This window comes from Dendropsophus ebraccatus, chromosome 12 (genome assembly GCF_027789765.1).
Source record: "Dendropsophus ebraccatus isolate aDenEbr1 chromosome 12, aDenEbr1.pat, whole genome shotgun sequence".
In the NCBI taxonomy this organism is placed as follows: Eukaryota; Metazoa; Chordata; class Amphibia; order Anura; family Hylidae; genus Dendropsophus; species Dendropsophus ebraccatus.
In genome coordinates this window covers 19,437,732-19,465,634 of record NC_091465.1, presented here as the reverse complement: position 1 = coordinate 19,465,634, position 27,903 = coordinate 19,437,732, and the positions used below count along the sequence as shown (strand labels likewise).

The 27,903-nt window shown below is 44.9% G+C and overlaps 1 protein-coding gene across 2 annotated transcripts; it reads left to right on the top strand.

Moving 5' to 3' along the window:
- The first annotated feature begins 1,581 nt into the window (after positions 1–1,581).
- Positions 1,582–27,903, top strand: SLC37A2 (solute carrier family 37 member 2). 2 transcript variants are annotated; one of them, XM_069946951.1, is made up of 19 exons: positions 1,583–1,802; positions 7,344–7,425; positions 10,592–10,682; positions 13,471–13,549; positions 15,972–16,107; positions 16,229–16,305; positions 16,425–16,591; positions 16,803–16,840; positions 17,807–17,968; positions 18,061–18,151; positions 19,222–19,284; positions 20,583–20,668; positions 22,889–22,937; positions 23,017–23,090; positions 23,258–23,336; positions 23,547–23,644; positions 24,002–24,066; positions 25,630–25,689; positions 27,528–27,903. In XM_069946951.1, the coding sequence occupies exons 1-18, from the start codon at positions 1,738–1,740 to the stop codon at positions 25,673–25,675; spliced, it is 1,548 nt and encodes a 515-aa protein (XP_069803052.1). In that variant the 5' UTR covers positions 1,583–1,737; the 3' UTR covers positions 25,676–25,689; positions 27,528–27,903. The 2 variants fall into 2 exon arrangements, with proteins under 2 accessions (XP_069803053.1, XP_069803052.1); XM_069946952.1 differs by lacking the exon at positions 25,630–25,689 and having other exon boundaries at positions 1,582–1,802.

Here is a 27,903-nt window from a genome sequence, read left to right as displayed (position 1 = left end):
GATCATTCAAAATGTGCGGCGGGAAATAGTGGCCGCCGCATCGCCGGACCGTCGGTGCGTTAGGCCGCATCTTGCAGCGTCCTGGCGGACCGCCGCTCCGGTGATGCGGCGCCGCACCAATACAATGGAATAGAGCGCCGGATGCCTCGCCGGGCAGGACGCATGTCGTTCGGCCCTGGCATCCGGCGTTCAGTCAAATAGTACACAAAATAAACATATATCTCCCCCTGTGTGCTCTCCCCCTCCCCTATAGTCCCCCCTTGGTCCCCCAGTAGTATATCACCCCCCCTGTTTCTCCTCCAGTAGTATATAGCCCCCCTGTTGCCCCCCTAGTAATATTTAGCTTCCCTGTGTGCTCTCCCCCAATTAGTATACAGCATTGCTGTGCGCTCTCCCCCAATAGTATATAGCCCCCCATGTGCGCTCTCCCCCTCCCATATAGCCCCCCTGTGCGCTCTCCCCCTCCCATATAGCCCCCCTGTGCGCTCTCCCCTTGTAGTATATAGCCCCCCCTGTGAGCTCCCCCATTTAGTATATAGCCCCCGTGCGCTCCCCCGCAAATCCCATTGAAAATGACAGGAAAACATACTGGGGAAAAAAATGTCAACTGATGAGCGCAACTTGTGACAACTGATGACAACTGATGGAAACTGATGGCAACTGATGGTTTTTAATGAAAAGACGGATAGAAAAACTGATGACAACTGATGCATTTTTGGCATCAGTTGTGACATCAGTTGTGGTCAGTTTTTAGGCAAAAAACGCAACTGATGCCAACTTATATATGTAAACCCAGCCTTAACAGGGTGGATACAGCGTAAGGACCGCCTGGAAAACTGGGATACAGCCTATGCCAATGTCTGTATCCCAGTTTCCCAAGCGGTCCGTAAGGCTGTATGCCCCCTGTTCACGGAGGCTGCAGACAGCGGGAATCAGAAGCCGATAGTTCAGGTTCATACGAACCCGAACTTCGGCAAATTTGCTCATCTAGTGTCTCTATTTATGAATATTGTTGAGTGAATGTAATGAACGTTCAGGTATGGCCAAACCTGAACACTCTCGGTTGCTGGAGAAGTTGGGTGCAGCCCTAGGCACTTCTGGAAAACATGGATTCAATGTATGGCCTAGCCTAGGGATGCGTCCAGCTTTTCCAGCCACCGAGAGTCAAATGGCGAACAATGCGACTGGAGCATGCTGGAGTTGTGCTCTTCTCATTGTCGCTGCAGATGCTGCTGGACCAGGGACTGGGGACAGTACTGTGATAGGAAACCTTTCTGGAACATCCATTATGCTCCAATAACTATGAATTACATTGTCATTTTTGGATAGGGTGACCTGCTTGTGTCTCGGTTGCAGGCAGTCTCGGCACACCTGGGTCTTGGACAATTTCTCTTACTGCAGAAACTTGTCACACTATCGCAACATCCTAGTGTCATTTCATGTCTCTATGGAGTTTAAAAGAAGAAGGAGGGGGGGGGGGGGGGTAAGCCTGTGTCAGGTCCTGCCCACTGTGGTCACATGACTGCTGGGATCACATGCAGTCTACTAATTCTCATTCATTGTGTGTTAAAGATTTGGGAGGGTGTGAGGAGGGTGTAAGGAGGAGGAGAGCTGCTGTATATAACAGAGGAGAGCAGCTCAGGCATGTGATCCTGTATCCAAGAGCCTAGGACATCAGTGATCCCCCCTCTAACCCTCCGCAGGACACCCCAGAATTTGACGGACAGACGCCTTACAATGACTATGAGATCCCCCCTGGCTCCAGCCATCAGGCTAATGCGAGCTGTGTCCAAGGATAGCTGGTAAGAGGTTCCCTGTGTTGTGTCTGCAGCCGGGGGATGGGGTGTGGAGTTGGCTGCGGTGGTCACATCACATCATCTCCGCATCATTGCAATCCTCTAAAAAAAAATAATGTTTGGGGGTCAAGAGCTTTTATTGGACAAAGCAACAGTTTGTGTATTCCAATGATATGTTATTCTGGTATATAGCAAATCCTTATTTGTACCAATGTCTGTGACTTCTGATATCAGGGGAGGTATGTGTGAGTGTGTAATCTATCAACTCTGCCTAATCTGTGCACGGTCAACTCTGCCTAATCTGTGCACGGTCAGCTCTGCCTAATCTGTGCACGGTCAGCTCTGCCTAATCTGTGCACGGTCAGCTCTGCCTAATCTGTGCACGGTCAGCTCTGCCTAATCTGTGCACGGTCAGCTCTGCCTAATCTGTGCACGGTCAGCTCTGCCTAATCTGTGAACGGTCAGCTCTGCCTAATCTGTGAACGGTCAGCTCTGCCTAATCTGTGCACGGTCAGCTCTGCCTAATCTGTGCACGGTCAGCTCTGCCTAATCTGTGCACGGTCAGCTCTGCCTAATCTGTGCACGGTCAGCTCTGCCTAATCTGTGCACGGTCAGCTCTGCCTAATCTGTGCACGGTCAGCTCTGCCTAATCTGTGCACGGTCAGCTCTGCTAAATGCTCCTGTTACTGGAGAAGGATAAGTGTCTGTCAGACTTCTCTGGCGCTGCCCGTCTCTAGTCCAGACTAATGGTACTTTTACACGGTGCGATAATTCGCCCGATCGCACGATTAACGATTTTGAATGAACTATGTTTTTTTTATAACGATCAGCGTTTAGACAGAACGATATATCGTACGGAAAATTCGCTATGCGATCGTTTAAGCCTATCTCACACATAGGTGAAATCGCTGAAAGAATGTTTACACGGAACGATCTGCGAATTTTTTGCGAACGATCAACGATGATTTGAGAACATGTTGAAAGATCAAAATGAACGATTTTTTGCTCGTCGGTTGATCGTTCGCTGCGTTTACACGTACGATTATCGTTCGAAATTTGACCGTTATCGTGCAAAAACGAACGATCAATCGTCCCGTGTAAAATGACCATAAGGGCCCTATTCCACCAGACGATTATCGTTCAGATTATCGTTAAACCGTTCTAATCTAAAGGATAATGGTTTGGTTGAAATACAGTTAACGATTATTGACCTAACGAGAAATCGTTGATCGCTTTATAAGACCGGGATCTATTTTTATCGTTGCTCGCTCGGAAATTGTTCGCATTGAATAAGACGTTGTTCGGTCGTTCGCAATAGATACGAACGAAATAGCGAAGAAAAAACGATCGCAAATACGATCATAAGTAACGATTATCATTCCATGGAAATGAGTGAACGTTTTCAGGTCTTTCGCAATAGCGGTAGTTTGAGATTGTTAATCGATTATGCAAACGATAAACGTCCGGTGGAATAGGGCCCTAAGCATTGCATGGGATAGAATCCAACCCCCCAGGTTCATCTTGCCCTCTAAATTTCATGAGGGATTAAGCATGGATCCTCTGAAGAAAAGTGGAATATTCCACATTCCAATAAAATTCTGACACCACCCGCAGCATTAATCAATTGATTAACATAGATTCTACCTGAGAATAGATTAGGGACAGATACACATGGGATATATGTGCATAGGGTCCTTTCTGCAGTATGTGCATGGATTCCTGCAAACCAGATGAACAGAACAGTGTAAGAATATTCTGTCACATGTGAACATACCCTTATAGCAGTGTCCTTCCAACCTGTAGCTCTCCAGTGGTTGCAAAGCTACAACTCCTATCATGTATTGAAAGCCTTTGAGATGGCTTGGAGTTGTAGTATTTTAACAGCTGGAGAGTTAAAGGTTGGTGTTCCATCATTCCCTGAAAGACAGAGAGTTAGACCAGGGATGGAGAACTCTCAGCCCTCCAGCTGTTGCAAAACTACAACTCCCATCAGGCCTGGACAGCCTTTGGCTGTCCAGGCACGATAGGAATTGTAGTTTTGCAACAGCTGGAGGGTCGACGGTTCTCCTTTCCTGGCTTAGACTGTCAGAGTATGAATGGACTTTTTATTGTACTCGACAATAGAGCAGTATTCCCCCATATTACCACAGAAGTTCTGGCCCTCCATCTGCTGCAAAATAACAACTCCTATTATATCCTGTCAGACTTTGAGAGAAGAGGGAGTTATAGTTTTGCAGCAGTTGGAGAGCCAAAAGTTTTGGGTGGGATCCCTGCTTTATTGTAAAAAAAAAAAAAAAACCTATAACTTCCATCATGCCCTACAATCCAGGACACGATGGTGGTTGTAGTTTTGGGGAATGCTGAATTTATTGTAGTGAAACTCCCATCGTGCATTGACAACTAAAGGCTTCATCGGTCAGTACATGATGGGAATTATTATTCTCCAACAATAGCAGTGATTCCCAAACTATGGCTTTGTAGTGGTAAATACTACAACTCCCTCCTGTGGGCTGTCAGCACATGATGGGAGTTGTAGTGTTACACTTGCAAAAGTTGGGGCACACTGCCTTGAAGTTTTCTATGTCAACTGCTCCATTTACATGACACCACATTTTATGGCATGTTAAGTCTCCACAAGAGCTTACAATCTTATGCTGCGTTTACACGGAACGATTATCATTCGAATTTTCGCATAAACGATCGCATTTGATTGATAATCGTACCGTGTAAACACAGCAAACGATCAAACGGCGAGCGAGAAATCGTTCATTTTGATCTTTCAACATGTTCTTAACACGATCTTAAAAACGATTTTTCTTACGAATTTTCAAACGATTTTTCTAACAATTTATTCGTCTAAACGCCGATCGTTATAAAAACAAAATCGTTGCTTCAAAATCGGTAAACGATCGATTGGGCGACTTATCGCTCCGTGTAAACGTAGGAGCGAAATCTCTGCAGGCCATGTGGTGCCGGCACTGTGTCATCCTTTAGAAGTTTTTTGTTGAGCTGTAAGATTCCTTCCTGTTTGCAGGAATGTGGCCCCTATGGGATCATGTTACCTGGGATGCACTCAGGGTTATAGCTGTCACTGGGAACCTTATCAGCAGCTGCCACAACCTATTAGCAGACATCCTGCCGGCATTGCTGCCCCCGTCATCTGTGCAGCCTGAGGACCTGATCCCACTGGTCTCATGTATGATATATATATATATTATAGTCACTGGGGGAGATTTATCAAACATGGTGTAAAGTGAAACTGTCTCAGTTTCCCCTAGCAACCAATCAGATTCCACCTTTCATTTTCCAAAGAGTCTGTGAGGAATAGAAGGTGGAATCTGATTGGTTGCTAGGGACAACTGAGCCAGTTTCACTTTACAGCATTTTTGATAAATCACCCCCCATGTTTGATAAATCTCCCCTACTGTGCATATCTTCCCAAACCTCTAATACTGGAAATACCAGGCCATATCCTCAAAGTTATTAAAGGTTCTGCAACTTTTTTTTTATCACTTGCAATTTTTAATTGGTTACTTTAAACGAACAGAAAAACATAGTCAACGCTATTTTTCTGTACGTTAAAAAACTGCATCCGCTTCGATCGGTGTTCTTTTCTTTTTTTTATAATGGAACTCAATGGAAAGACTGATCCAAACACACAATTGCATCAGTTTTTCTTCCATAAAAGGTCTACGTTAAATGGATAGGAAAACCTTGTCAAGATCTCTGCTTTATGTCAGTGAATGAAAACAATGGGGGAGATTTATCAAACTGGTGTAAAGTGAAACTGGCTCAGGTGCCCCTAGCAACCAATCAGATTCCACTTTTCATTCTCCACAGATTGCTTCGAAAATGAAAGGTGGAATCTGATTGGTTGCTAGGGGCACCTGAGCCAGTTTCACTTTACACCATGTTTGATAAATCTCCCCCACTGTGTCTATAGATCAGGAAGGTTTCATTGTGTACTGATACAGGCGCCATGCTGCCCAGTGATTGCTAGTAAATTTACTGACGGTTGCCCCTCACATTGCTCCCTCGCTGTCATACATTCGCCTGTCCTCTGTTCTTGTCTCTGTTACAACATCTAGAAACTGCAAGAAATCAACTTATATTTCTCCTTTCTGAGATGAAAGCCACAATCCCCGGGCTGTGTCAGCAAAGCGTCAGCTCTGGGCCTGATAACACCATCACATTTTAGGAGCATGCAGGAGTATGCAGCAGTAGTAGAATTTAAAGGAGCCACCAGGCCTAAAATGTGCAGCTTATAATAGTGCTGGAGCCACTGATATCAGGGACACATATGGATCCTGGGGATATGTGACATAAAGTAGGGATCATGGGGGCAGTGGGTTTCGGCAGTTTACTACAGTCATCTTCTAAGGCTGAAATGGCTGATAACAGGGAGTAATAGATTGTAAGTGCACATCTGGGAATAGCCTCCCCTCGTTGAATATCCATCGGCAGGTCAGTGTTAGACAGCAGCGTTATTGCTGAATCCTCTGTGCTGGGAATAGATAGTATTGTACACATAGTTTGAGGATGGAAACATACAGTGTATTATTATACAGTGAGTGACAGAATGTTTCCCCATCATGATAAATCCTTTCTGCTTGTGGTTTATGTGGGTGATGTCTCACCAGGAGCAGATGTCCTCATCGCCGCAGTCATGTGACCGTTCTGTCCCTGCGCTCAGCATCGGAAACTAACGTCACCAAACATTATAACATTTAAAGGGGACAGGACAATGAGATTAGTACAGTATGATAATGCTGACACTTGGGGTACAGGATAAGGACACGATGACACTTGGGGTACAAGATAATGACACGCTGACACTTGGGGTACAGGATAATGACACAATGACACTTTGGGTACAGGATAAGGACACGATGACACTTGGGGTACAGGATAAGGACACAATGACACTTGGGAGACAGGATAAGGACACGCTGACACTTGGGGTACAAGATAATGACACGCTGACACTTGGGGGACAGGATAAGGATATGCTGACACTTTGGGGACAGGATAAGGACCCGCTGACACTTTGGGTACAGGATAAGGACACTGACACTTGGGGTACAGGATAAGGACACGCTGACACATGGGATACAGGATAAGGACACTTGGGGTACAGGATAAGGATACGCTGACACTTGAGGTACAGGATAAGGATACGCTGACACTTGGGGTACAGGATAAGGACACGCTGGCACTTGGGGTACAGGATAAGGACACACTCACACCTGGGGTACTGGATAAAGACACTCTGACTTTTGGGATACAGGATAATTACACGCTGACACTTGGGGGACAGGATAAGGACACGCTGACACTTGGGGTACAGGATAAGGACACGCTGACACTTGGGGTACAGGATAGGGACACGCTGATACTTGGGGTACAGGATAAGGACACACTGAAACTTGGGGTACAGGATAAGGACACGCTGACACTTGGGGTACAGGATAAGGACACGCTGACACTTGGGGGGGACAGTACTATACAACATCTACTGATTCATGTATATCATTTTCTCTCTTTCAGGTATCGGGGATTCATCATCGTTCTGACATTTTTAATTTATACAGCTTATCACCTCTCCAGGAAGCCGATCAGTATTGTGAAGGTGAGGGGTCCTATGTTCTATTGGGGGGATTTTTTTTTACTATTCTGGAAAGGACTGGGAGGGGGTAGTCTGCGATTTCAGAAATGTGTCTGCATAGCATGTGCCCTGGTGTGCCTAGATCTCTGCTTAGCATGTGCCCTGGTGTGCCTAGATCTCTGCTTAGCATGTGCCCTGGTGTGCCCAGATCTCTGCTTAGCATGTGCCCTGGTGTGCCTAGATCTCTGCTTAGCATGTGCCCTGGTGTGCCTAGATCTCTGCTTAGCATGTGCCCTGGTGTGCCCAGATCTCTGCTTAGCATGTGCCCTGGTGTGCCCAGATCTCTGCTTAGCATGTGCCCAGATCTCTGCTTAGCAAGTGCCCTGGTGTGCCCAGATCTCTGCTTACCATGTGCCCAGATCTCTGCTTAGCAAGTGCCCTGGTGTGCCCAGATCTCTGCTTACCATGTGCCCAGATCTCTGCTTAGCATGTGCCCTGGTGTGCCCAGATCTCTGCTTAGCATGTGCCCTGGTGTGCCCAGATCTCTGCTTAGCAAGTGCCCTGGTGTGCCTAGATCTCTGCTTAGCGAGTGCCCTGGTGTGCCCAGATCTCTGCTTAGCAAGTGCCCAGATCTCTGCTTAGCAAGTGCCCTGGTGTGCCCAGATCTCTGCTTAGCATGTGCCCTGGTGTGCCCAGATCTCTGCTTAGCATGTGCCCAGATCTCTGCTTAGCATGTGCCCTGGTGTGCCCAGATCTCTGCTTAGCATGTGCCCAGATCTCTGCTTAGCATGTGCCCTGGTGTGCCCAGATCTGTGCTTAGGGGTCCCGCCTCAGCCGCTGACTGGCTAATCACGCCTAAAATGTGCCCAGATCTCTGCTTAGCATGTGCCCTGGTGTGCCTAGATCTCTGCTTAGCATGTGCCCTGGTGTGCCTAGATCTCTGCTTAGCATGTGCCCTGGTGTGCCCAGATCTCTGCTTAGTATGGTGTGCCCTGGTGTGCGTAGATCTCTGCTTAGCATGTGCCCTGGTGTGCCCAGATCTCTGCTTAGCAAGTGCCCTGGTGTGCCCAGATCTCTGCTTACCATGTGCCCAGATCTCTGCTTAGCATCTGCCCTGGTGTGCCCAGATCTCTGCTTAGCATGTGCCCTGGTGTGCCCAGATCTCTGCTTAGCATGTGCCCTGGTGTGCCCAGATCTCTGCTTAGCAAGTGCCCTGGTGTGCCCAGATCTCTGCTTACCATGTGCCCAGATCTCTGCTTAGCATCTGCCCTGGTGTGCCCAGATCTCTGCTTAGCATGTGCCCTGGTGTGCCCAGATCTCTGCTTAGCATGTGCCCTGGTGTGCCCAGATCTCTGCTTAGCAAGTGCCCTGGTGTGCCTAGATCTCTGCTTAGCAAGTGCCCTGGTGTGCCCAGATCTCTGCTTAGCATGTGCTCAGATCTCTGCTTAGCAAGTGCCCAGATCTCTGCTTAGCATGTGCCCAGATCTCTGCTTAGCATGTGCCCTGGCGTGCCCAGATCTCTGCTTAGCATGTGCCCAGATCTCTGCTTACCATGTGCCCAGATCTCTGCTTAGCATGTGCCCTGGTGTGCCCAGATCTCTGCTTAGCATGTGCCCAGATCTCTGCTTAGCAAGTGCCCTGGTGTGCCCAGATCTCTGCTTAGCATGTGCCCAGATCTCTGCTTAGCATGTGCCCTGGTGTGCCCAGATCTCTGCTTAGCATGTGCCCAGATCTCTGCTTAGCATGTGCCCTGGTGTGCCCAGATCTCTGCTTAGCATGTGCCCAGATCTCTGCTTAGTAAGTGCCCTGGTGTGCCCAGATCTCTGCTTAGCATGTGCCCAGATCTCTGCTTAGTAAGTACCCTGGTGTGCCCAGATCTCTGCTTAGCATGTGCCCAGATCTCTGCTTAGCATGTGCCCTGGTGTGCCCAGATCTCTGCTTAGCATGTGCCCAGATCTCTGCTTAGCATCTGCCCTGGTGTGCCCAGATCTCTGCTTAGCATCTGCCCTGGTGTGCCCAGATCTCTGCTTAGCATGTGCCCAGATCTCTGCTTAGCATGTGCCCTGGTGTGCCCAGATCTCTGCTTAGGGGTCCCGCCTCAGCCGCTGACTGGCTAATCACGCCTAAAATGTCACATCCAAGTCCCCTTACAAACCCAGAAGTGGCCAGGATCAGGGCTGCGGGATAGCAGCACTAGAGCAGGGGAGGTGAAAATCCCCCCAGCCCAGAGTTCTGCTTTAAGGATCTAAATCTTTATAGTCTGGAGGAAAGAAGGGACATGATAGAAACCTTATATTAAAGGACTTAACAAGGTTATAGAGGGAAGTGTTTGTAATAAAAATGTGAACACAAGAACAAGAGCACACAGTGAGAGGAAAGTTCAGAAGCAACGTAAGAAAATATTAATTTACTAAAAGAGTAGTAGATGCTTGGAACAAACTTCCAGCAGATGTGGTAGCTAGATCTACAATAATTGAATAACCTGCCTGGGATAAATATATATCCATCCTAAGATAATAAGAAGTGAAATACTAATAGGGCAGACTAATCATGGGTCTCAAACTCGCGGCCCTCCAGCTGTTGGCAAACTACAATTCCCATCATGCCTGGACAGCCAAAGCTAAAGCTTTGGCTGTCCAGGCATGATGGGAATTGTAGTTTGGCAACAGCTGGAGGGCCGTGAGTTTGAGACCCATGGACTAGATGGAGCAGGTGGTCTTTCTTCTGACAATCTTCTATGGTTCTAAGTGTCTTCCCCTCTTCGGCCAGTATACATCACATGTGAACAGAACCTACAAAGCATCTGTCTCTTGTCACAGATTTTTTATCCTTACCTGATAATCACTGTTCCCCAAACCATGGTGACATAACTTTAACCCGAAACAAATAAACAAATGGCATTATCATCCTCCGCCCCCTCCCTTACGGTGCTGGCACTTTCCTGGCTCAGAGTTTCATCTCATCCCTTCTAAATATTTACTTGTTTCCTATTAGACATCAGACCGACATCCTCCTCCTTACCAAGCAGGGGATATACCAAATCATGTAACTGGGAGTCTGGGAAAGCTGGGTGACAGCCACTGTTATCATTCAGCTTTCCTGGAAGCAGATAGCACTTAGTAATGGCAAGATAGGAGCCTTCCATGTATGATACACATAGCGAATATCGTATCTCACATTGTGATTTTAGAGTCAGCTGCACAGAAACTGTTCGGAGATTCCCAATCCACCAGCAAATATTTCCGAAAATGACACAACATGGTGCAACTGGGCGCCATTCGGTGAGTATGACGCAGACAATGGGTAGCCAATCAGATCACTGCATTTCATATGCAAACATGGAGTAAAGTGAAACTGGCTCAGTTGCCGCTAACAACCAATCAGATTTCACCTCTCATTCCTCAGATTTTCCTGGCGCTCCTAGACACGTTACCCGGAAAATCTGGGTGACTGGTTCTCTTTAATAAACCTGCGATGGGTGCTCCGTGGTATATGTTAGCACTCTGCAGTAAACTCCAACATATTGTTGAAACATGATGTGAATGTGGCCTAATAAAGTAACAGTTCTCTTTACTTGACCACAAACAGAGATGCTGTAAATTGTAAGGAATCGAGACTGGGTGTGAGCTGGCCATGTTATCTTAATGAGACTCATTGTGGCTAATGGGAAGTTAAGAATTTGCTTTTGCCACTGGATTACGGACAGGTTGGCGAACACGAAGCATTAACAGTGATAAATCGTCTTTGTGTTTTTCTTGGATTGTTCCTGGTCATTAAGAACAATTAACCCTTAATGACTCATTAAGATATCAGACCCGCGGCTCCAGTCCCTGAACACATTATCTGGGCCCCAGTCACCCCTACCCTGGACACGTCATATCACTAGTCTGCACTAAACACTCATCCCCATCACCCAGGTGGTAGAGCTCCCTTGTTAAAGGGGTCCTCCACTTTGGTTAAACCATACTTTCTAGTAGGGATCAGCTTATTGTCCAAGGACCCTAAGTGTCTTAGTGCTGGGACCCCCAGTGAGCAGTGGGGAAACCTGTCAGCAAGTCAGTTTCCTACAGCGCCACTACAGGAGAAATATAGTATTACAGTATCCATTCATATGAGTGGGTTGTCTGTATAATACAGGACAGGTATTCCAGACAAAGGGACACTCTTCTCCCCCTTAAAGGGGTTGGCCATTTTATAGTAAAATCGCTTAGTGTACAGTATAAGTAACTGTACTCATTGTTTATACTGACAGCAGCTCCCTGTGTACCTCATAAAGCAAATATCAGACTCCCCTCCTCCAGGCTGTGCTGTCCTGCTCTGTGGTGAGTCTGTCCATAAGATGGCTGACATGGGGGAGCATGTGACCATACCCCCCACCCCCCAATGTCCCCCACTGAGCCTGTATATTCCTATGGAGGACACAGAGGGCATGGCATGGTCACATGCTCCTCCATGTCGGCCATCTTATGGACAGACTTTTCACAGAGCAGTACTGAATAAAAAGAAAAAAAATACTGCGGGAGCGGCTAGGTGCTTAACAATAAAAACTCCAACAAAAAAGGAACCAATGAAAAAAAAAACCACTTACACTTGGTGAGTGGTGCAAACACCACTCACGAAGATACAACGGCCATATACATGGATCTGGTGATTTCAGCCGGGATCGCTGCACCCTCCGGACACTGATGAGAGCTCCGGCTCGTATAAGCAGAAGGAAGCGGCAACACGCACAAGAAAAAATAAAAGTGGGGAGCGATCAACTTCTAAACCAGCTCTATTATGCAAAGGAAAAAAAAAAAAAGATAAAGGTAAACCAATGTTCACTCACTTCTCGGAGGGGAGATCGACCTACTCCCCCCCCCCCCCCTGTTGCCCGGATAGCTTGTATTGAGAAAGGCAGTATTCTGCTGCTTGGAGACCTCCCAGAGTCTTCTGTTGCGGTCTGTGTATTGCGGATACCCGTAGTGATCCTCCCAGGTGAATTCTCCCTACACCCGGATTGGTGCACACCACGCTTGGAAATGAACTGAGAGTATAACTATAACAAGTAGAAAACTTTATTCTACTTGTCTTTTATTCTACAAGTTTTCTACTTGTTATAGTTATACTCTCAGTTCATTTCCAAGCGTGGTGTGCACCAATCCGGGTGTAGGGAGAATTCACCTGGGAGGATCACTACGGGTATCCGCAATACACAGACCGCAACAGAAGACTCTGGGAGGTCTCCAAGCAGCAGAATACTGCCTTTCTCAATACAAGCTATCCGGGCAACGGGGGGGAGTAGGTCGATCTCCCCTCCGAGAAGTGAGTGAACATTGGTTTACCTTTATCTCTTTTTTTTTTCTTTGCATAATAGAGCTGGTTTAGAAGTTGATCGCTCCCCACTTTTATTTTTTCTTGTGCGTGTGGCCGCTTCCTTCTTCACAGAGCAGGGCAGCACAGCCTGGAGGAGGGGAGTCTGATATTTGCTCTATGAGGTACACAGGCAGCTGCTGTCAGTATATACAGGGAATACACTTACTAATACTCGACAGTGAACAATTTTACTATAAATTGTCCAACCCCTTTAAGTTCTCCAGTTTAGTTTGGATGGATACATGGAGGCAGGTTTGGTATTTGGGGAAGCAGCACCATCACAGTGACCATATTGGTTGTCTCTGATGTGCAGGTCACTCGTCTCACGTGCAGCTTTGAGGAAATCTCGTTCCTCAGATGAGTAAGGAACACTTGTCTCAGTTCTGCTCTTTATTCTAGTGCTATTTATAGGAAACGGCTCCATTCCTGAAATACTATTCAGATCCCTATTCCCAGCACATGACTGGCGGCCTCCTCGTGGAAAATCATTTGACAAAGGGAATTTGTCAGATTTTCCACATACTTATAATAGATGCATTATATTGTTCTGATACATTGACCCCCCTTCAACTACTAAACAGTCATTCCTGGAGTACTCCATAGAGTGGGACATAGAGCTCTGCTCAGGCAGAGCCTCCTGATTCACTAATATAATGTCAGGATTACAGTAATAATTACAGAATGGGACATTAACCTGTACTGTTCGTTCTTCAGATCAATCCAACTACAAAGAACTACTGGGCTCCCTGGACACCTCCTTCCTGGTGGCTTATGCCATTGGCATGTTCTTCAGGTAAGTGGCCAGAGTCGGCTTACATGGCTTCCGCACGTACAGGATATATATGCATCAGTGACTGGTACAGAAGGAGCCGCCATGTATATGCCACCAGCATAATCTGTGCAAACAAATCCACATCCAAGAGAAACAAAGAAAACTATATTGTAACAAAGAGTGACACACACGGCCTTGTCTACACAGTATGTGGCATTGCCAGGTGGGCATGGAAATAATACAGCTGCTTTTTTGCAATGCTAGGTGCTGAGTTTAAAGGGCCATTCATGTAGCCATGTTTTCCAGGCAGTCCTGGAGCTAAATCCATCTTCTCCAGCCACCGGGAGTCAAATGTATAGTGTTTGGGGTTTCATAACCCTGAACTTACTGTAAATTCGCTCATCTCTATTCACAGTAGTTTCACAATCATTAATTGCAATATAAGTTTCCTCCGTGAGGGTCGTACATTACAATAAGTTTATTGTGCCAGTGAGACCTGCAGAGTGTTATCCTCTATACAGAACCCTATAATTTAGCTCCCCCGTCCCCTCCCAGATAAAGGGACATTTAATATAATAGCAAGGTTCGTGTCTCTATGAATTACAGTGTTTAGTCAGGAGGTTGATCAAATACAAAAGCCTCATTTTATCTTTTCTCTGATATCGCGTCAAGAGTTAAATAAATAAATTAAATCTGTTTGCCTGAAATTATTGACCTTTTGAAAGCAGGAAATTTGAGCCGCGACAAAAACATGTTCTGGTGATTGAGTGACCAATGATGGAAAGAAATTCTAGGAAACCGGTGACATTAATAATACCGGTGCAGGAATTAGTGCTAGATTACAGGGTAAATAATATATCTGCTATTTATAACTACTGCTCCATATATACAAGAATATAACTATTATAATACTGCCACTATGTACAAGAATATAACTACTATAATACTGCCCCCTCTATACAAGAATATAACTACTATAATACTGCTCCTTTATACAAGAATATAACTACTATAATACTGCTCCTATATACAGGAATATAACTACTATATTACTGCCTCCTATATACAAGAATATAACTACTATAATACTGCTCCTATATACAGAAATATAACTACTATAATACTGCCCCCTATATACAAGAATATAACTACTATACAGCACAGCACCTCTGGACCTGTCTTCCCCTGCCCTGAGCTTATCTGCAAGATGACATCTTACCAATAAATCATCATCACTGCATCAACCCGGTGAGTGCCGCTGGTCTTTACTTCCTCAATGGCTTGTGCTGATATAACTACTATAATACTGCCCCTATATACAAGAATATAACTACTATAATACTGCTCCCATATACAGGAATATAACTACTATAATGCGGTTCAGGAAAGAAAAATAGCGCTGCACCTCACACCTATGGCTGATACTAGTGCCGCTTGGCTAAATAAAAAACACATCAGAATTTTGTGTATGAATTGATCAAGCCATACTGCCCCATGTACCATCGTGCAGGTATCTGATACACATGGGTCCCTACACTAAGTCCACACCGTGCCAGTCAGTGGCCACCAACCCCGCATGCGTGCACAGTCAGGGAACGGGGGCCATGGGACGGCCCTGCGACCCCCATGCCACAGGACCAGACCCAAAAACACCACACCAGAACCCGGCCAGCACCGCCGGCGGAGAAGGTCGCCCCCAAACAGCACAAGTCTGGATGAGGTATTGCGCTCACCATAGCTGCTGCAGACAGAATGGGAAAAGACAGGAGGGATTAAAACCATGTGCACTCAGGTGTCTCCTGCTAATTACGGTCATGTGGGTCTCACCAGGAGGAGTGCAAAACACGGAGAAAAGAGAGAAACAAAATGCGGTTCAGGGAAGAAAAATAGCGCTGCACCTCACACCTATGGCTGATACTAGTGCCGCTAGGCTAAATAAAAAACACATCATAACTACTATAATACTGCTCCTATATACAAGAATATAACTACTATAATACTGCTCCTATATACAAGAATATAACTACTATAATACTGCCCCCTATATACAAGAATATAACTACTATAATACTGCTCCTATATACAAGAATATAACTACTATAATACTGCCCCCTATATACAGGAATATAACTACTATAATACTGCTCCTATATACAAGAATATAACTACTATAATACTGCCCCCTATATACAAGAATATAACTACTATAATACTGCTCCTATATACATGAATATAACTACTATAATACTGCTCCCATATACAAAAATATATTTACTATAATATAATACAACTCCTATATACAAGAATATAATTACTGTTTGCACTAGTGGCATCTTCATGTCCTACTATAACTGTTTTTTTTTTTGTTTTTTTTTTTATTTAGACTTCTATTAGAAGGACAGTGTTATATTCTTTCCGTTTTTTTTCTTTTTTTCCCTTTCAGCGGCATATTTGGCGAGCGCCTCCCCTTGCGGTATTACCTCTCTGGCGGTATGGTCATATGTGGGGTGTTCACATGCTTCCTGGGTCTGGGCTATTACTGGAATATTCATGCCCTCTGGTACTACATTCTCTTTCAGGTAACAACCTAGATGTTGCAGTGGTATGATATATTACCACTTTTTTATATTCCCATGCTCCAGTCTCGGTGCACTCTTTTATCCTGTTGTCTCTGACCCTGTGCATATTCACATTTGACAGATATTGAATGGACTGGCCCAGACGACGGGGTGGCCCTCGGTAGTAGCCTGTATGGGAAATTGGTTTGGTAAAGGAAAGTAAGTGACTTCTATGTATTTATTTCCACAGTAATAGGAGAAAATCTATGGGAGAGCAGGGATGAGGCTGTGCAGAGGATCACTGTGGTTACAACCCTCAATATCTTTCTCTTCCACAGGAGAGGATTCATCATGGGTGTCTGGAACTCTCACACCGCAGTGGGGAACATACTGGGGTCTCTAATTGCAGGGGCATTTGTCTCCAGCTCCTGGGGTCTGTCCTTCATTGTGCCCGGAATCATCATCGGATCATTGGGAATTATCTGCTTCTTTTTCCTTGTTGAATGTGAGTCTCCTATTTACTTCGGTTCCTGGAATGCTGCCCCCCAGTGTTGTTGTAGAGTTACAGCAGAATGAGATGATCAAGATTATGCGGATCTGCTTATATACTAGCAGCACCACCTAGTCTTAGGAGTAAAATGACTTTCTTTCATTATTACACTCCCTTTAAATCCTTCACTGAATTGTGTTCCATTCTTTTCTTCTTATTTGCACAGATCCAGAAGACGTCGGCTGTGCTCCTCCTATACAGAATGTAAGTTCTTCTTATTCTTCGAATATATATGTTATACCATGATGTGCATGAAATAGCCATGACTTACGTTTGTATCCTCAAGCAGTGTCATTATTACTTGTTGAATGACTCTTTATTACCTGTAACAAAACTACTTATTTTGTATTCTATATAACCTAAAGTAATTTCATGTATATTTTTTTTAAAGTGTAAGGCGTTATTCACACGTCCCGCAAAGTTGTCTGTAATTGCGGATCCGTAATCACGGTTCAACTTAGAGCACATTGATGTATATTGGGCTATTCACACACAGTTAATTTAGATCCGTTATCCGTTCCGTTTAGAAAAAAAAACCAAAAAAACCGCTAGCGCGGATTGTGATTGCGGTATGGATTACCAATAGAAATCTATGGGATCCATATTTTTTACGGACGTCATGGATATCACATCTGTGACGTCCGTAAAAAACACAGATCAAACAAGTACTATTGACATTTTACGGATATGGAAACGGATGCAAATACAGATCACAGAGAAAAAATAGCGGCCCAGAAAAATCACTGAACGTGTAAATGAGGCCTTACTATAATTTAAAATAACCTCTGAAATGTCAGAAGTTTGCATGGGTTTGGGTCAAGGTGCTGAGACCCCCGCCGATTGCTAGAACGAAGAGGCAGACACTCCCTTCTTCTCTGCTATAAACTTGTAATACGAGCGGTCTGAGTTATAATGGGAGCCTATGGAACTTCCGGTAGATGGAATTGCCGGAAGTTCCATAGGCTCCCATTATAATTCCTTAGACTGCAGAGATGAAGGAGCAGAGCGCGCGTTGCTAGGCGCATCTTTCCCTTCGATCTAGCAATCAGCGGCGGTCTCAGCACCTGGATCTGATGCAAATTTCTGACGTGTCACTTAAACATGTCAGAAGTTTTTTTAAAATAACTGTTTAAGTAACTTCATCACCTTTTATGCTCCCCTTGATTTCAGGAAGAAGCAAAGAATGGGTTGGAGAATGCCCAAGTGATGAACAGCAGCACAGAGAACATATTTAAGAGTCAGGAGGCTGGTGACCTGGAAGAGTCTGGCAACCCGCAACAGCCGGCGGAGCACCCACAGGCCATTAGTTTTTGGGGAGCCTTGACGATCCCGGTAGGCTGGATGTAGTGAAAGAAGTGTTGTGTCTCATGTATGTTGCATGTTCTCTGTATCTTGACGCCTGTGTGTATTTCCGCTGTCCGCAGGGGGTGGTGGAGTTCTCGCTGTGTCTGCTGTTTGCCAAGTTGGTCAGTTACACATTCCTGTACTGGCTGCCGCTCTATATCGCCAACGTAGGTAAGAGCACCCATCGGACACCTTTTATGGAACAATGAAGGGGTTCAGTACCCCAACTAGATCGACAAAACAATAAATCCATTGTAGTTTTTAGGACGGGTTCACACTACGTGAAACACCGGCCAATCTGTGTCCAAGCCGTGTCACAGAACGGCCGGTGTCAGTGAAGATCATCCCGGCCAGTACTGCAGTACCGGCCGCATGATCTTCATTTGTGCTTAATTGGGATGCGGGCGCATCCATGTGTGCCCCCATCCCAATTCCTCATTGAACACAATGCAGAGTGCGGCCGGAGCCATTGTGTGACCTGTCCGGCTTGTGCGGCTGCTAGGGATCGGCAACAATGGCCGTGATTAATACACAACTTGCGTTGTGTGAACATGGCCTTAAAGTGCAACTCCAGTAACCCCAGAATGGTCACTTTAAATAATGACTTGTTCTAGATTAAAACTTACCTTGCTCAATGCCAATTACACAGATACAAGGCTCAATATCGGAGGCCATTCTGATATATAACATGAGATCTTAAAACAAAACCACTGCCGTTCTCCAACAACAAGCAAGGAATGGAAACGCAAATAGAAGGTTGCAAAATTTTAATTCCAGGATGCCTAAGCGTTCTTTACATACAAATTTATTGGGAGATGGCATGAATGGTGACTGCTGGGCATCAGTATGCTATGCTAGTATCACTCACCCATTCCTGCCACGCTTTAGGTGTTGACTTTCTGACTTGTTGTGTTTGTATACGTAGCTCACCTGAGTCCTTGGCCGGTTATCTGCTGTATGCTGTGCAACTAGTGAGGCAATGCAAATATTTGCACTCCCTCTTCTAATCGTATAAGACAAGAGCCCAGTAAACTAAAGCGGATACAACTGTGACCCTCAATAGATGAACACAAGAAATATCAGGGCATCAATCCTCTATCTATACAGGAAATCCATTAAAAAATTACAACTTCCATCAGCTGACAGGACATGATGGAGGTTGTAGTTTTGCAATAGCCTGATCTGTAGAATAGTGTGTATGGTCCATATCCGGTTAAATAAGTGCTGTCTATTTCTTCCAGCTCACTTCGATCCTAAGAAGGCCGGAGACATGTCCACGTTGTTTGATGCAGGCGGCATTATCGGTAAGCTGTGCGGTACTACCACTTCTTTTCTGTACCAAGGCCGCCATGCCTCCTTTCTCCTTACACTAAAACCAGTGAGATTAGCAGATAGTGTTATGTATGGGGGTCACCCTACTATTCCTGGATGGCAGATGTTGTAGGAAGAGAACAATAGTTGGACAGTTGGATTTCAGTATGTCAGATCCCCTTTGTTTTTGGGACGTAAACCACCGCAAGGAGTCTGGCAGCAGTTTTTCCCCTCTCTCCATTCAGAGTAAATGCACGCTCAGACGAATAGAGCAAACATAGAGACATTGGAAGAAAGCGCTATCTAAATGTATAGGCAGCTTTAGTTTTCTCTGCTCATCCATTGTTTGTCAGGCCATTATACAGCTCTTACTGCCCCTTTGACCCTTTCTCCTTCAGTTTGTTATCTTATTGATGCCCCCAGTGACCTGCAGTGCTCCCTTTTTACCTTACACTGCATGAACTCCTTGGCCACCACTCCCTTTGTTTCACCTTTACCTGAGGTCAGATGACACCTTCCCAGTAGACCGCACATTTGGCCCCGCTCTGGTATCGGGGCTGAGGTCTGCAGGCAGCACGTTCCTATATATTGTCCAAAAGAATATTGGCAGGAGATATGGCGTCTGGAGGAGTCTCCAGGTCAGGGCTGAGATATTTGTGGTGACGCTGGGATTTCACAAGGAAATGATTGGCTTTTTATACGCCGTACAGCTCCAGTATGTGTCTTGTTGTGTTTGTAGTTACTATTTGTTCTGTGCAGCCCCATGGAGAGTACAGGCTATAGGGCTGACTATACAACCAATAAGGAATTTGGAGGCTTCTAGATGGGCAGGTGACTTGCCAGTCGTGGTTTTCTGTTCTTAAACCATTGCAGTACATTTGAATAGAGATAGGGGCGACGCATTCTAAAGTTGTATCGTTCGGCATTTAAATATCGGTGGCTGACGAAGTTAGATGCAGCCCTAGGGAGTTCAGGAAAACATGGATACAGCCTATGGCCTATGGCTGTATGTGCTGGGTGGTGAGGACTGTGTCACCACTGCCTGCATTGATGGCTGTATGGTCATGACCCTAGGCTGTATCCATGTTTTGCAGGACTCTCTAGGGCTGTATCCAACTTCGTCAACCACCCAAGCGATCTGGCTTGAGGATGCTCAAGTAGCTCTCATTCCCCAACCCTGCCTAGCTTGAGCTGTACTGTAACAAACCTAAAAGAGTGATTTTTAGAGAAAAGTCTCATGCATCTCTTCTTTCCACAATTTAGTTCCAAACTTTTTTTTTTTCTCTTCCAGGTGGAATTTTGGCTGGAGCAATCTCTGACTTCTCTGGAGGAAGCGCCATTACATGCTCCCTTATGTTGATCCTAACAGCCCCCATGGTGAGTGGTCGGGACTGTAAGCCTGTGCATGATAATAGGGATGATGCTTCTGTAACCTGGAGTCCCCTGTATCTAATTATACACCATATGGGGAAAAGTGTTGAACCTCTCTGCATTCCACTTCCAGGAGCCTTTACAAGGTCACATTCTGAACCCTTAGGCATTCATATGGAGTTGGTTCCCCCTTTTGCAGATATATCAGCTTCTATTCTTCAGAGAACTTTCTGCAATACTAATAAGGTGTCTATGCAAATTTTTGCCCATTTATCTAAAGTAGTATTGTGAGCTCAGACATTGATATGGAATGAGAGGGCCGGGTTCCCAGACTCCATTCTAGTTCATCCCAAAGGTGTTGGATGTTATTGTGCAGCCAGTCATGTTCTTCCTAACCAAACTCCCCCCTATATGCCTTTGTGTCCCTTACTGTGTGCACTGGACTGCGGCCATGCTGAAACAGAGAGAGGGATGAGTCCACACTGTTCCCATAAAGCTGGAAGTAACAACTCACCATAATGTCTTGATGCAGATTTCACCATACTAGAACTAAAGGGCCTAGACCGACCTCTAAGAAACACTCCCCTAGCATTATCCCTCCACCGAACTTTACAGCTGCTACAATGCAGTCAGGCCGGTAACATTCACCTGGCACTTACCAAACCCACATTCATCAGAAGCCACATGGAGAAGTGTGATCCATCACTCCACAGAACACGTGTCCTTTGCTCCAGAGTCCAGTACTGACAGATTTACCCCCCATCGATCTAATGTCTGCCATTGTGCTTGGTGATGTTAGGCTTGCATGCAGCTGCTCGGCCATGGAAACCCGTGCCATGAAGCTTTCAGAAGACATAGGGTTTGTGCCTTATTTTAATGCCAGATGAGGCTTGATTTCTGCAGTAACTTGTTGGCGAGTTTTATGTGCAAAACTTTACGTGGTCTCCACTTAATGGGTATGTTCACCCTGAGTAAAATATTCATAATTACGGAACTACGCCTGTCTCAGTGTGTCATATGATCTCAATGGGAGAGCGCGCTCCTCCGCAGCCGCCCCTCTCCACTCAAGGAAGTGGAATGTCACTTTGAGCGGAGAGCGGCAGTGGAGGAACGTACGCCCTCTCATTCACTCACAGTGGGACACTGAGCACGGCGGAATTCTGCCGTGGAATTCCGCCGTATTTGCTCAGTGTGAACATGCCCTATGGCCAAGTTATTATATTTGCTAAATGCCTTAATCTCTCAGTTATACAGCTCACATCTGATGGTGGAAAGTCTAAGAGGGATCGAATTTTAGGACCTGACTTGTAGCGATGGCCCCTATTAGGCTCCGTTCACACGGAGTAAAACTGGCAGAATTCCGCCAGCCTCCCTGTCATAATGACAGTCTATAAGAGGCTCGCGTGCCTCCTCTCTCTGCGCTGAAGAATGGACATGTTTCTGCCGAGGAATTCCCCCAGTTTTACTTGGTGTGAACAGAGCCTAACGGTACAGCGCTGGTATCAGCTCTATAGAATGACCTATTCTATCATAAAAGTTGGTAAAGCAGCTGTATTCGTGGCCATGGATGTTATATACCTGTGGCAATAAGACTGAATTTAAATATTTGGCCTCAATGAGGCCCAATACTTTTCTCCATATATTTTATGTACAGCTGGTATAAATTATACATCTCCTGTATATAGTGATATGGACTAGGCTGGTATAAGTTGTACATCTTCTTGTATAGGGATCTGGAGGATGCTTTGGTATAACCTATGTATCTCCATTATATATATTGATATGGAAAATGCTGGTTTAACCTGGATATCCCATGTATATAATTACATATATAATATTTATATATTCACACACATACAGCTGGTTTAACCTGGGTATCCCATGTATATAATTACATATGTAATATTTATATACACACACATACAGCTGGTATAACCTGGGTATCCCATGTATATTATTACATATGTAATATTTATATACACACACATACAGCTGGTATAACCTGGGTATCTCCTGTATATAATTACATATATAATATTTATGTGCACACACACGTACAGCTTGTGTAAGTTATACATCTTCTTGTATAGTGATCTGGAGCATGCACTGGTATAACCTGGGTATCTCATGTATATAATTATATATGTTCAGCTGATAGTGATATGGTGCATGCTGGTTTAACCTGGGTCTCTTCTGGTGTGTAACTATATATCTTCTTTATTTTAGTTGTTTATCTATAATCATTTTGGGCAGACGTCAGTTTCTGCGACAGTCGGTAAGTTTCCTCTGGTTCTCCTCTTTATCCCTGCATGCTGTCTTTATGTAGCATTACATTTTGGCTTCTCTCTCGGCAGCGATGCTCATCGTATGCGGGATGCTGGTTAATGGGCCGTATTCACTCATCACCACCGCAGTATCCGCAGACCTGGTAAGATCCTGTGACCAGCAGAGCGTCCTGCCTGATGTATACTCACTATGGAAGCCTCTTTGGTTTATGTCAATGTTTTCCATGTATTGGGATGCCACCTGGCTCCGGATCAGACCCGGGCTGGAGTGTGTACCTTGCGATTCTCATTCTTCTGATTTTATTTGCAGGGAACACACAAGTCTTTACATGGAAACGCTAAGGCTCTTTCTACCGTCACTGCCATTATTGATGGCTCTGGATCTATAGGTCAGTTCTGTAGTAGTACTGTAATAATGTGTTGCCTTATAGAGTACAATTACTTTAATGTAGCATAATAGACGTGGGCAGAATGAGCAAAATTCACTAGAAATTTCACTGTACAAGTATTATAATTATTATATTCATATAATATATCTGTTTGAAGGGGTTTTCTTGTTTGGGAGAATTTATGTAACATATGTGTTTTATGTGACCCAGGAGCTGCGCTGGGCCCGACCCTTGCCTCCGTTCTCTCATCCCTGGGCTGGAACTACGTCTTCTACATGCTGATTGCAGCTGATCTCCTGGCTTGTTTAGTAAGTTTACCATCCGATCCCTCGCAGTACACCCAGGGCGCATTAACTTTACCATAGGCCCTGAGCTGTTCACCAAGCCTGCCCCCCCCCCATCCCACTGTAACTATGGCAGCACTAGCAGGGTGCTCATAATACAGGATAAATAATATCATGATGCCCTGATTTGTGCAAAATTGCAGTAAAAAAGCAGATTTTTTATTTTTTTTACAAATGGCAGAACTGTAGCCAGAAGACAATACACTACTGAAAGTATAAGTCTATTATAATCCGCTACTAAGTACACCCCACACTGGATAGGAGTGACCCCCAATATAATACATAGTGACATCTACTGACCACTATGCTCTCTCCTCACAGTTTTTGGCTCGTCTGGTGTACAAGGAAATTAAGGAAATGTGTCCGTGTTTCAAGACAGCGAGAGGGTGAGTGTTACTACAAGAGGCGCCATGTAAGGGGTTGTCTGGAATTAAGTAAATCCAGCATAGTCACAGTATTAGTCTATTAGTCTGTGTATTTTTTCTTCCTGTCAGTGAATAGAGGCATACTTGTATAAACCTAAGGCTTCTCACAGCTGATGGATTGTTACAGGTATCCATGTGGGCGATCCACAAAACGTGGCTGTACAAGTCCCCCTCCTGTCCTCAATAAACTTGACCTACACTAATACATTGTGACAAACTTCAGCTGTGGGAGCAGGACTAGGTTACAGCAGCTTCTGGATGTCAAATGAGCATGCTTCCATTCCCTGACAACAGGCAGAGTTCTTACACATGCTGAAGCATCATAACAAAGGATTAGAAAGTTTCGAAACGAATACAGCCCAGTTCCTCTAATCTGGCATCTTGTGGATACAATAAGGGGGATTTATCAAACATGGTATAAAGTGAAACTGGCCCAGTCGCCCCTAGCAACCAATCAGATTTCTCTTTTCATTCCTCACAGACTCTTTGAGAAATGAAAGGTGGAATCTGATTGGTTACTAGGGGCAACTAAGACAATTCTACTTTACACCAGTTTAATAAATCCCCCCCCCAATGTGTTTACTACGCAGTTTGTCAGACTATATGTGTAAAATTTTCTACGAAACCTCTAAGAGTTGACCACCCAAAATTTCACTAAAAAGTGGTTGGGTGGACCCCTCAAAGAATATTGTCAGTATGCTTTAAGTGTATAAAGTTAAAGATCGCAATGTGTCTCTAACGCCTGGGACTCACTGTGATCACAAGATTTAGCCAGGTCAAAGCTTGTTTCACTCCTCAGCCGGCCGCAAGATCTGACTCTCTCACTCCATAGACTATAATGGAGTAAATCAGTCAGATTTGATTGACAGCTGGGTGGAACTGAAAGTCTGTCCCGGGGAATCTAGTCTGCCTTTGGCGGATTTGTCTGACTGTATTTGGCAGCCACCAAAATCTCCCCTGACGGATGAAACAGTGGAGATGGGGGTCAGGCATGTTGGATTTTTGCTTCTCTACACAATTGTTCTAGGAGAGCGAAGCCAGCACCAGAGCTGTCTGGCCGCAGCTTACCTCTCCTGTTCCCATAGAGAACACATTGATGTTTGGCCATGCTGAATGTACATGTGTATGGAGAGGAAGAGGGACATAACTGTTCTGCCGATATCTTAAAGGGATGGTCTTCTTTAGAGCTGTTTAGAGAGGTTTTGCTGCACATGTAAGGATATCATGCATGGGTGAGATATCCAGATCCCCTGGTTCCACGGAACTAAGTTTGTATCAATATAATGGGGATCATGAATGACACGGCATTACTGTTCTGGATCCTATAGGTATGCATAGATAGGCTAGGCACTTACATGTTGGAGCTGCGTCCTCTTCTCTACCCTGTCCGGAGCTCTCTACATTATTACATATATCTATGGCAGATTGTCAGATGCCATATTAAAGGAATCTTAATGTATTTGGAAATATCTAAATGACTCTTAAGACCATGAAATAAACGGCGTCCTTCCTATGTCTTTGTAGCCATAGTGTGTCACTAAAGCACAGTAACTCCGAGACCCTCCAGTAGTTATCAGGCACTTTGTGAGTATATCTTGTCCTGGAAATGAGAATCTCTCGCTGCAAAAATCTGCAAATTTTAGGAGTCTGATCAGATGCAAAACTTTCTGTCCATCACCCTAGTGTGTAGGATACAAAATGGTCATTGTGTATCAGTGGTCTCCAACCTGTAGCTGATGCAAAACTACAACTCCCAGCATGCCCAGACAAGCTTGGAGAACACCTCTCCATATAATGACTAGTGGAGCAAGGATACTGCTGGGTAACAATTGTAACTTGATGGAAAATAATGGAAAGTTGGGGTGTTTGGATTATCAACAATTCGAGGTCAGACAGAGAAGTCCTATGACTACATCCTACCCCTACTTCTTTATATTAACTACTAACCCCCAGTCTACTAAGGTCTCTGTACTCCCTCTCTAGTCTATAGTTCTGATATCATAGATTGGATTGTTGCTGTGCTCCCGGCTCCTAACAGCAGGGGGCAGCACAGATCCCTGAAATCATTGTAATTGGTTTCTAATATCCATCACTTGCATTTTCCCAGTAATTCACATCACCCACTAACCCAGCGACGTAACGCTGACACAGTTTGAGTTGCATCTGTCGGACGACTCTTCTATCGATCTTTTTAATGTAATTATTGATTTCCCGCTGATTACATGTGCCGATTGATCAAATCAATAAAGATCAGAGAAACAGCAAGAAAATCAACAGTGATGAGTGGAATCTAATCATGATCATGGCTGGTTATTGATCTGAATTACCTCCTCCTTGGCTCCGCTCCATCTCTGACATGTCCTGAATGCTGCAGAACCACATCACTTTAGCTGCTGCAGAATCTGATCAAACAAGAAGAGTTTATTGTTTCTGTACAAATTAGGGCCATGTTCACACAACGTAACGTTTTGAATTAATCACGGCCGTTGTTACCAATTCGTAACAACGGCTGTGATTAATTCAAAACTTACGTGCACTGCAGGCTGAGGGAATCCTGGGCAAAGTGTATACACATAGCGGCCACACGAAAACTGACTGTCAGTTTTGTACGCTCACTCCATTGTCGGCCATGGTGAATTGAGATGCAGATGCGCACGAATGCGCCCGCATCCAAATTCAGCACAAAGAAAGATCATCCAGCTGGTACTGCAGTACTGGCCGTTCTGTGACCTGGCCAGGTCACAGAATGGCCGGTGTCTTACATTGTCTGTAGAAGGAACAGGGGTCCTAGGTCTTAGAATGTAGAGACCAACATGACACACCGTGCTCTATGGGAAGGCCAGAGATTGTGGAGTACAGTGCTCAGTTATCTCTAGCAGCTCCATAGAAAATACATTTAACACACGTTTCTCCATTCTCAGGACCAGCGTTCTTAAGACCAAGTCAATTCTTTGGGCAGCTGCTGGATTGCACTTGAGAAATCCCTTTCGAATCAATGAGGCAGACAGAATTTCAAGCAGAGTGCGTGGCTTGAAATTCCTTGCTGATTTCCGTAGTGTGAACATACCCTAACTGGATCAATGACCAGTCCAGCTCTGCCGCATCTGTGGGTTTATATATGTAGTTATGGCTTAGAGAGCCCCTAGTGGCCATGATGAGATGCTGCAGCATTGGTGAGCTTATTCCAGACATCACGTGATGAGTGGTAATCTGAGGGATCGGCTCCTGCAGAGATTTTTGGCTTCGGTGTGAGGGGTTTGTGCTTGTGACGCAATGATCAGTATCTGCTTGGTGTCCGGTGTTTGGTTCTGAAGATTTTTATATTTTGCTGTTTCAGATCTGCGCCTCGTTGGACAATGATTTTTGCATTTAACCCTTTATGAATTGGCAGATACATCCTCTAATCTTGTATTTCTTTTCAGGTTTGAAAGGATGTGATAGTCGGAGGTGTAAGGCGCGTCCCGGTCCTCCTGTTCTGCTGGCTGGTTCAGCTTTTCTGCTGCTATTTTACGTCTAAGCAAACGCTGGACGTTTTTTTTCTTTTCTTGTTTTTGTTTTTTTTTTTAACTAAGATTTTAAAGACTTTTTGGTGAAATAATCCAAACACTCTTAATGTCCCTCCCCTCACACTCCAGTATAGAGAACAATGTGACTGGTGGGTTACGTTGTGTCCCATTATTGAGCGATCTGTATACAGTGTATATCAGAGGACAATCCCAGAGGCAGAAATTAACAGAACATTTTCTTTGTCTAAGATGTCAAAGAAAATGTGAATAAAAACTTCATAAAATATACAAA

What these genes read in the sequence shown, in the direction of transcription:
- SLC37A2 (XM_069946951.1), top strand. Translation starts at nt 1,738, where the DNA reads ATGACTATGAGATCCCCCCTGGCTCCAGCCATCAGGCTAATGCGAGCT. An exon ending in GCTGTGTCCAAGGATAGCTG is followed by an intron (nt 1,803 to 7,343) that starts GTAAGAGGTTCC and finishes TCTCTCTTTCAG; the next exon opens with GTATCGGGGATTCATCATCG. An exon ending in TGATGGCTCTGGATCTATAG is followed by an intron (nt 23,337 to 23,546) that starts GTCAGTTCTGTA and finishes TATGTGACCCAG; the next exon opens with GAGCTGCGCTGGGCCCGACC.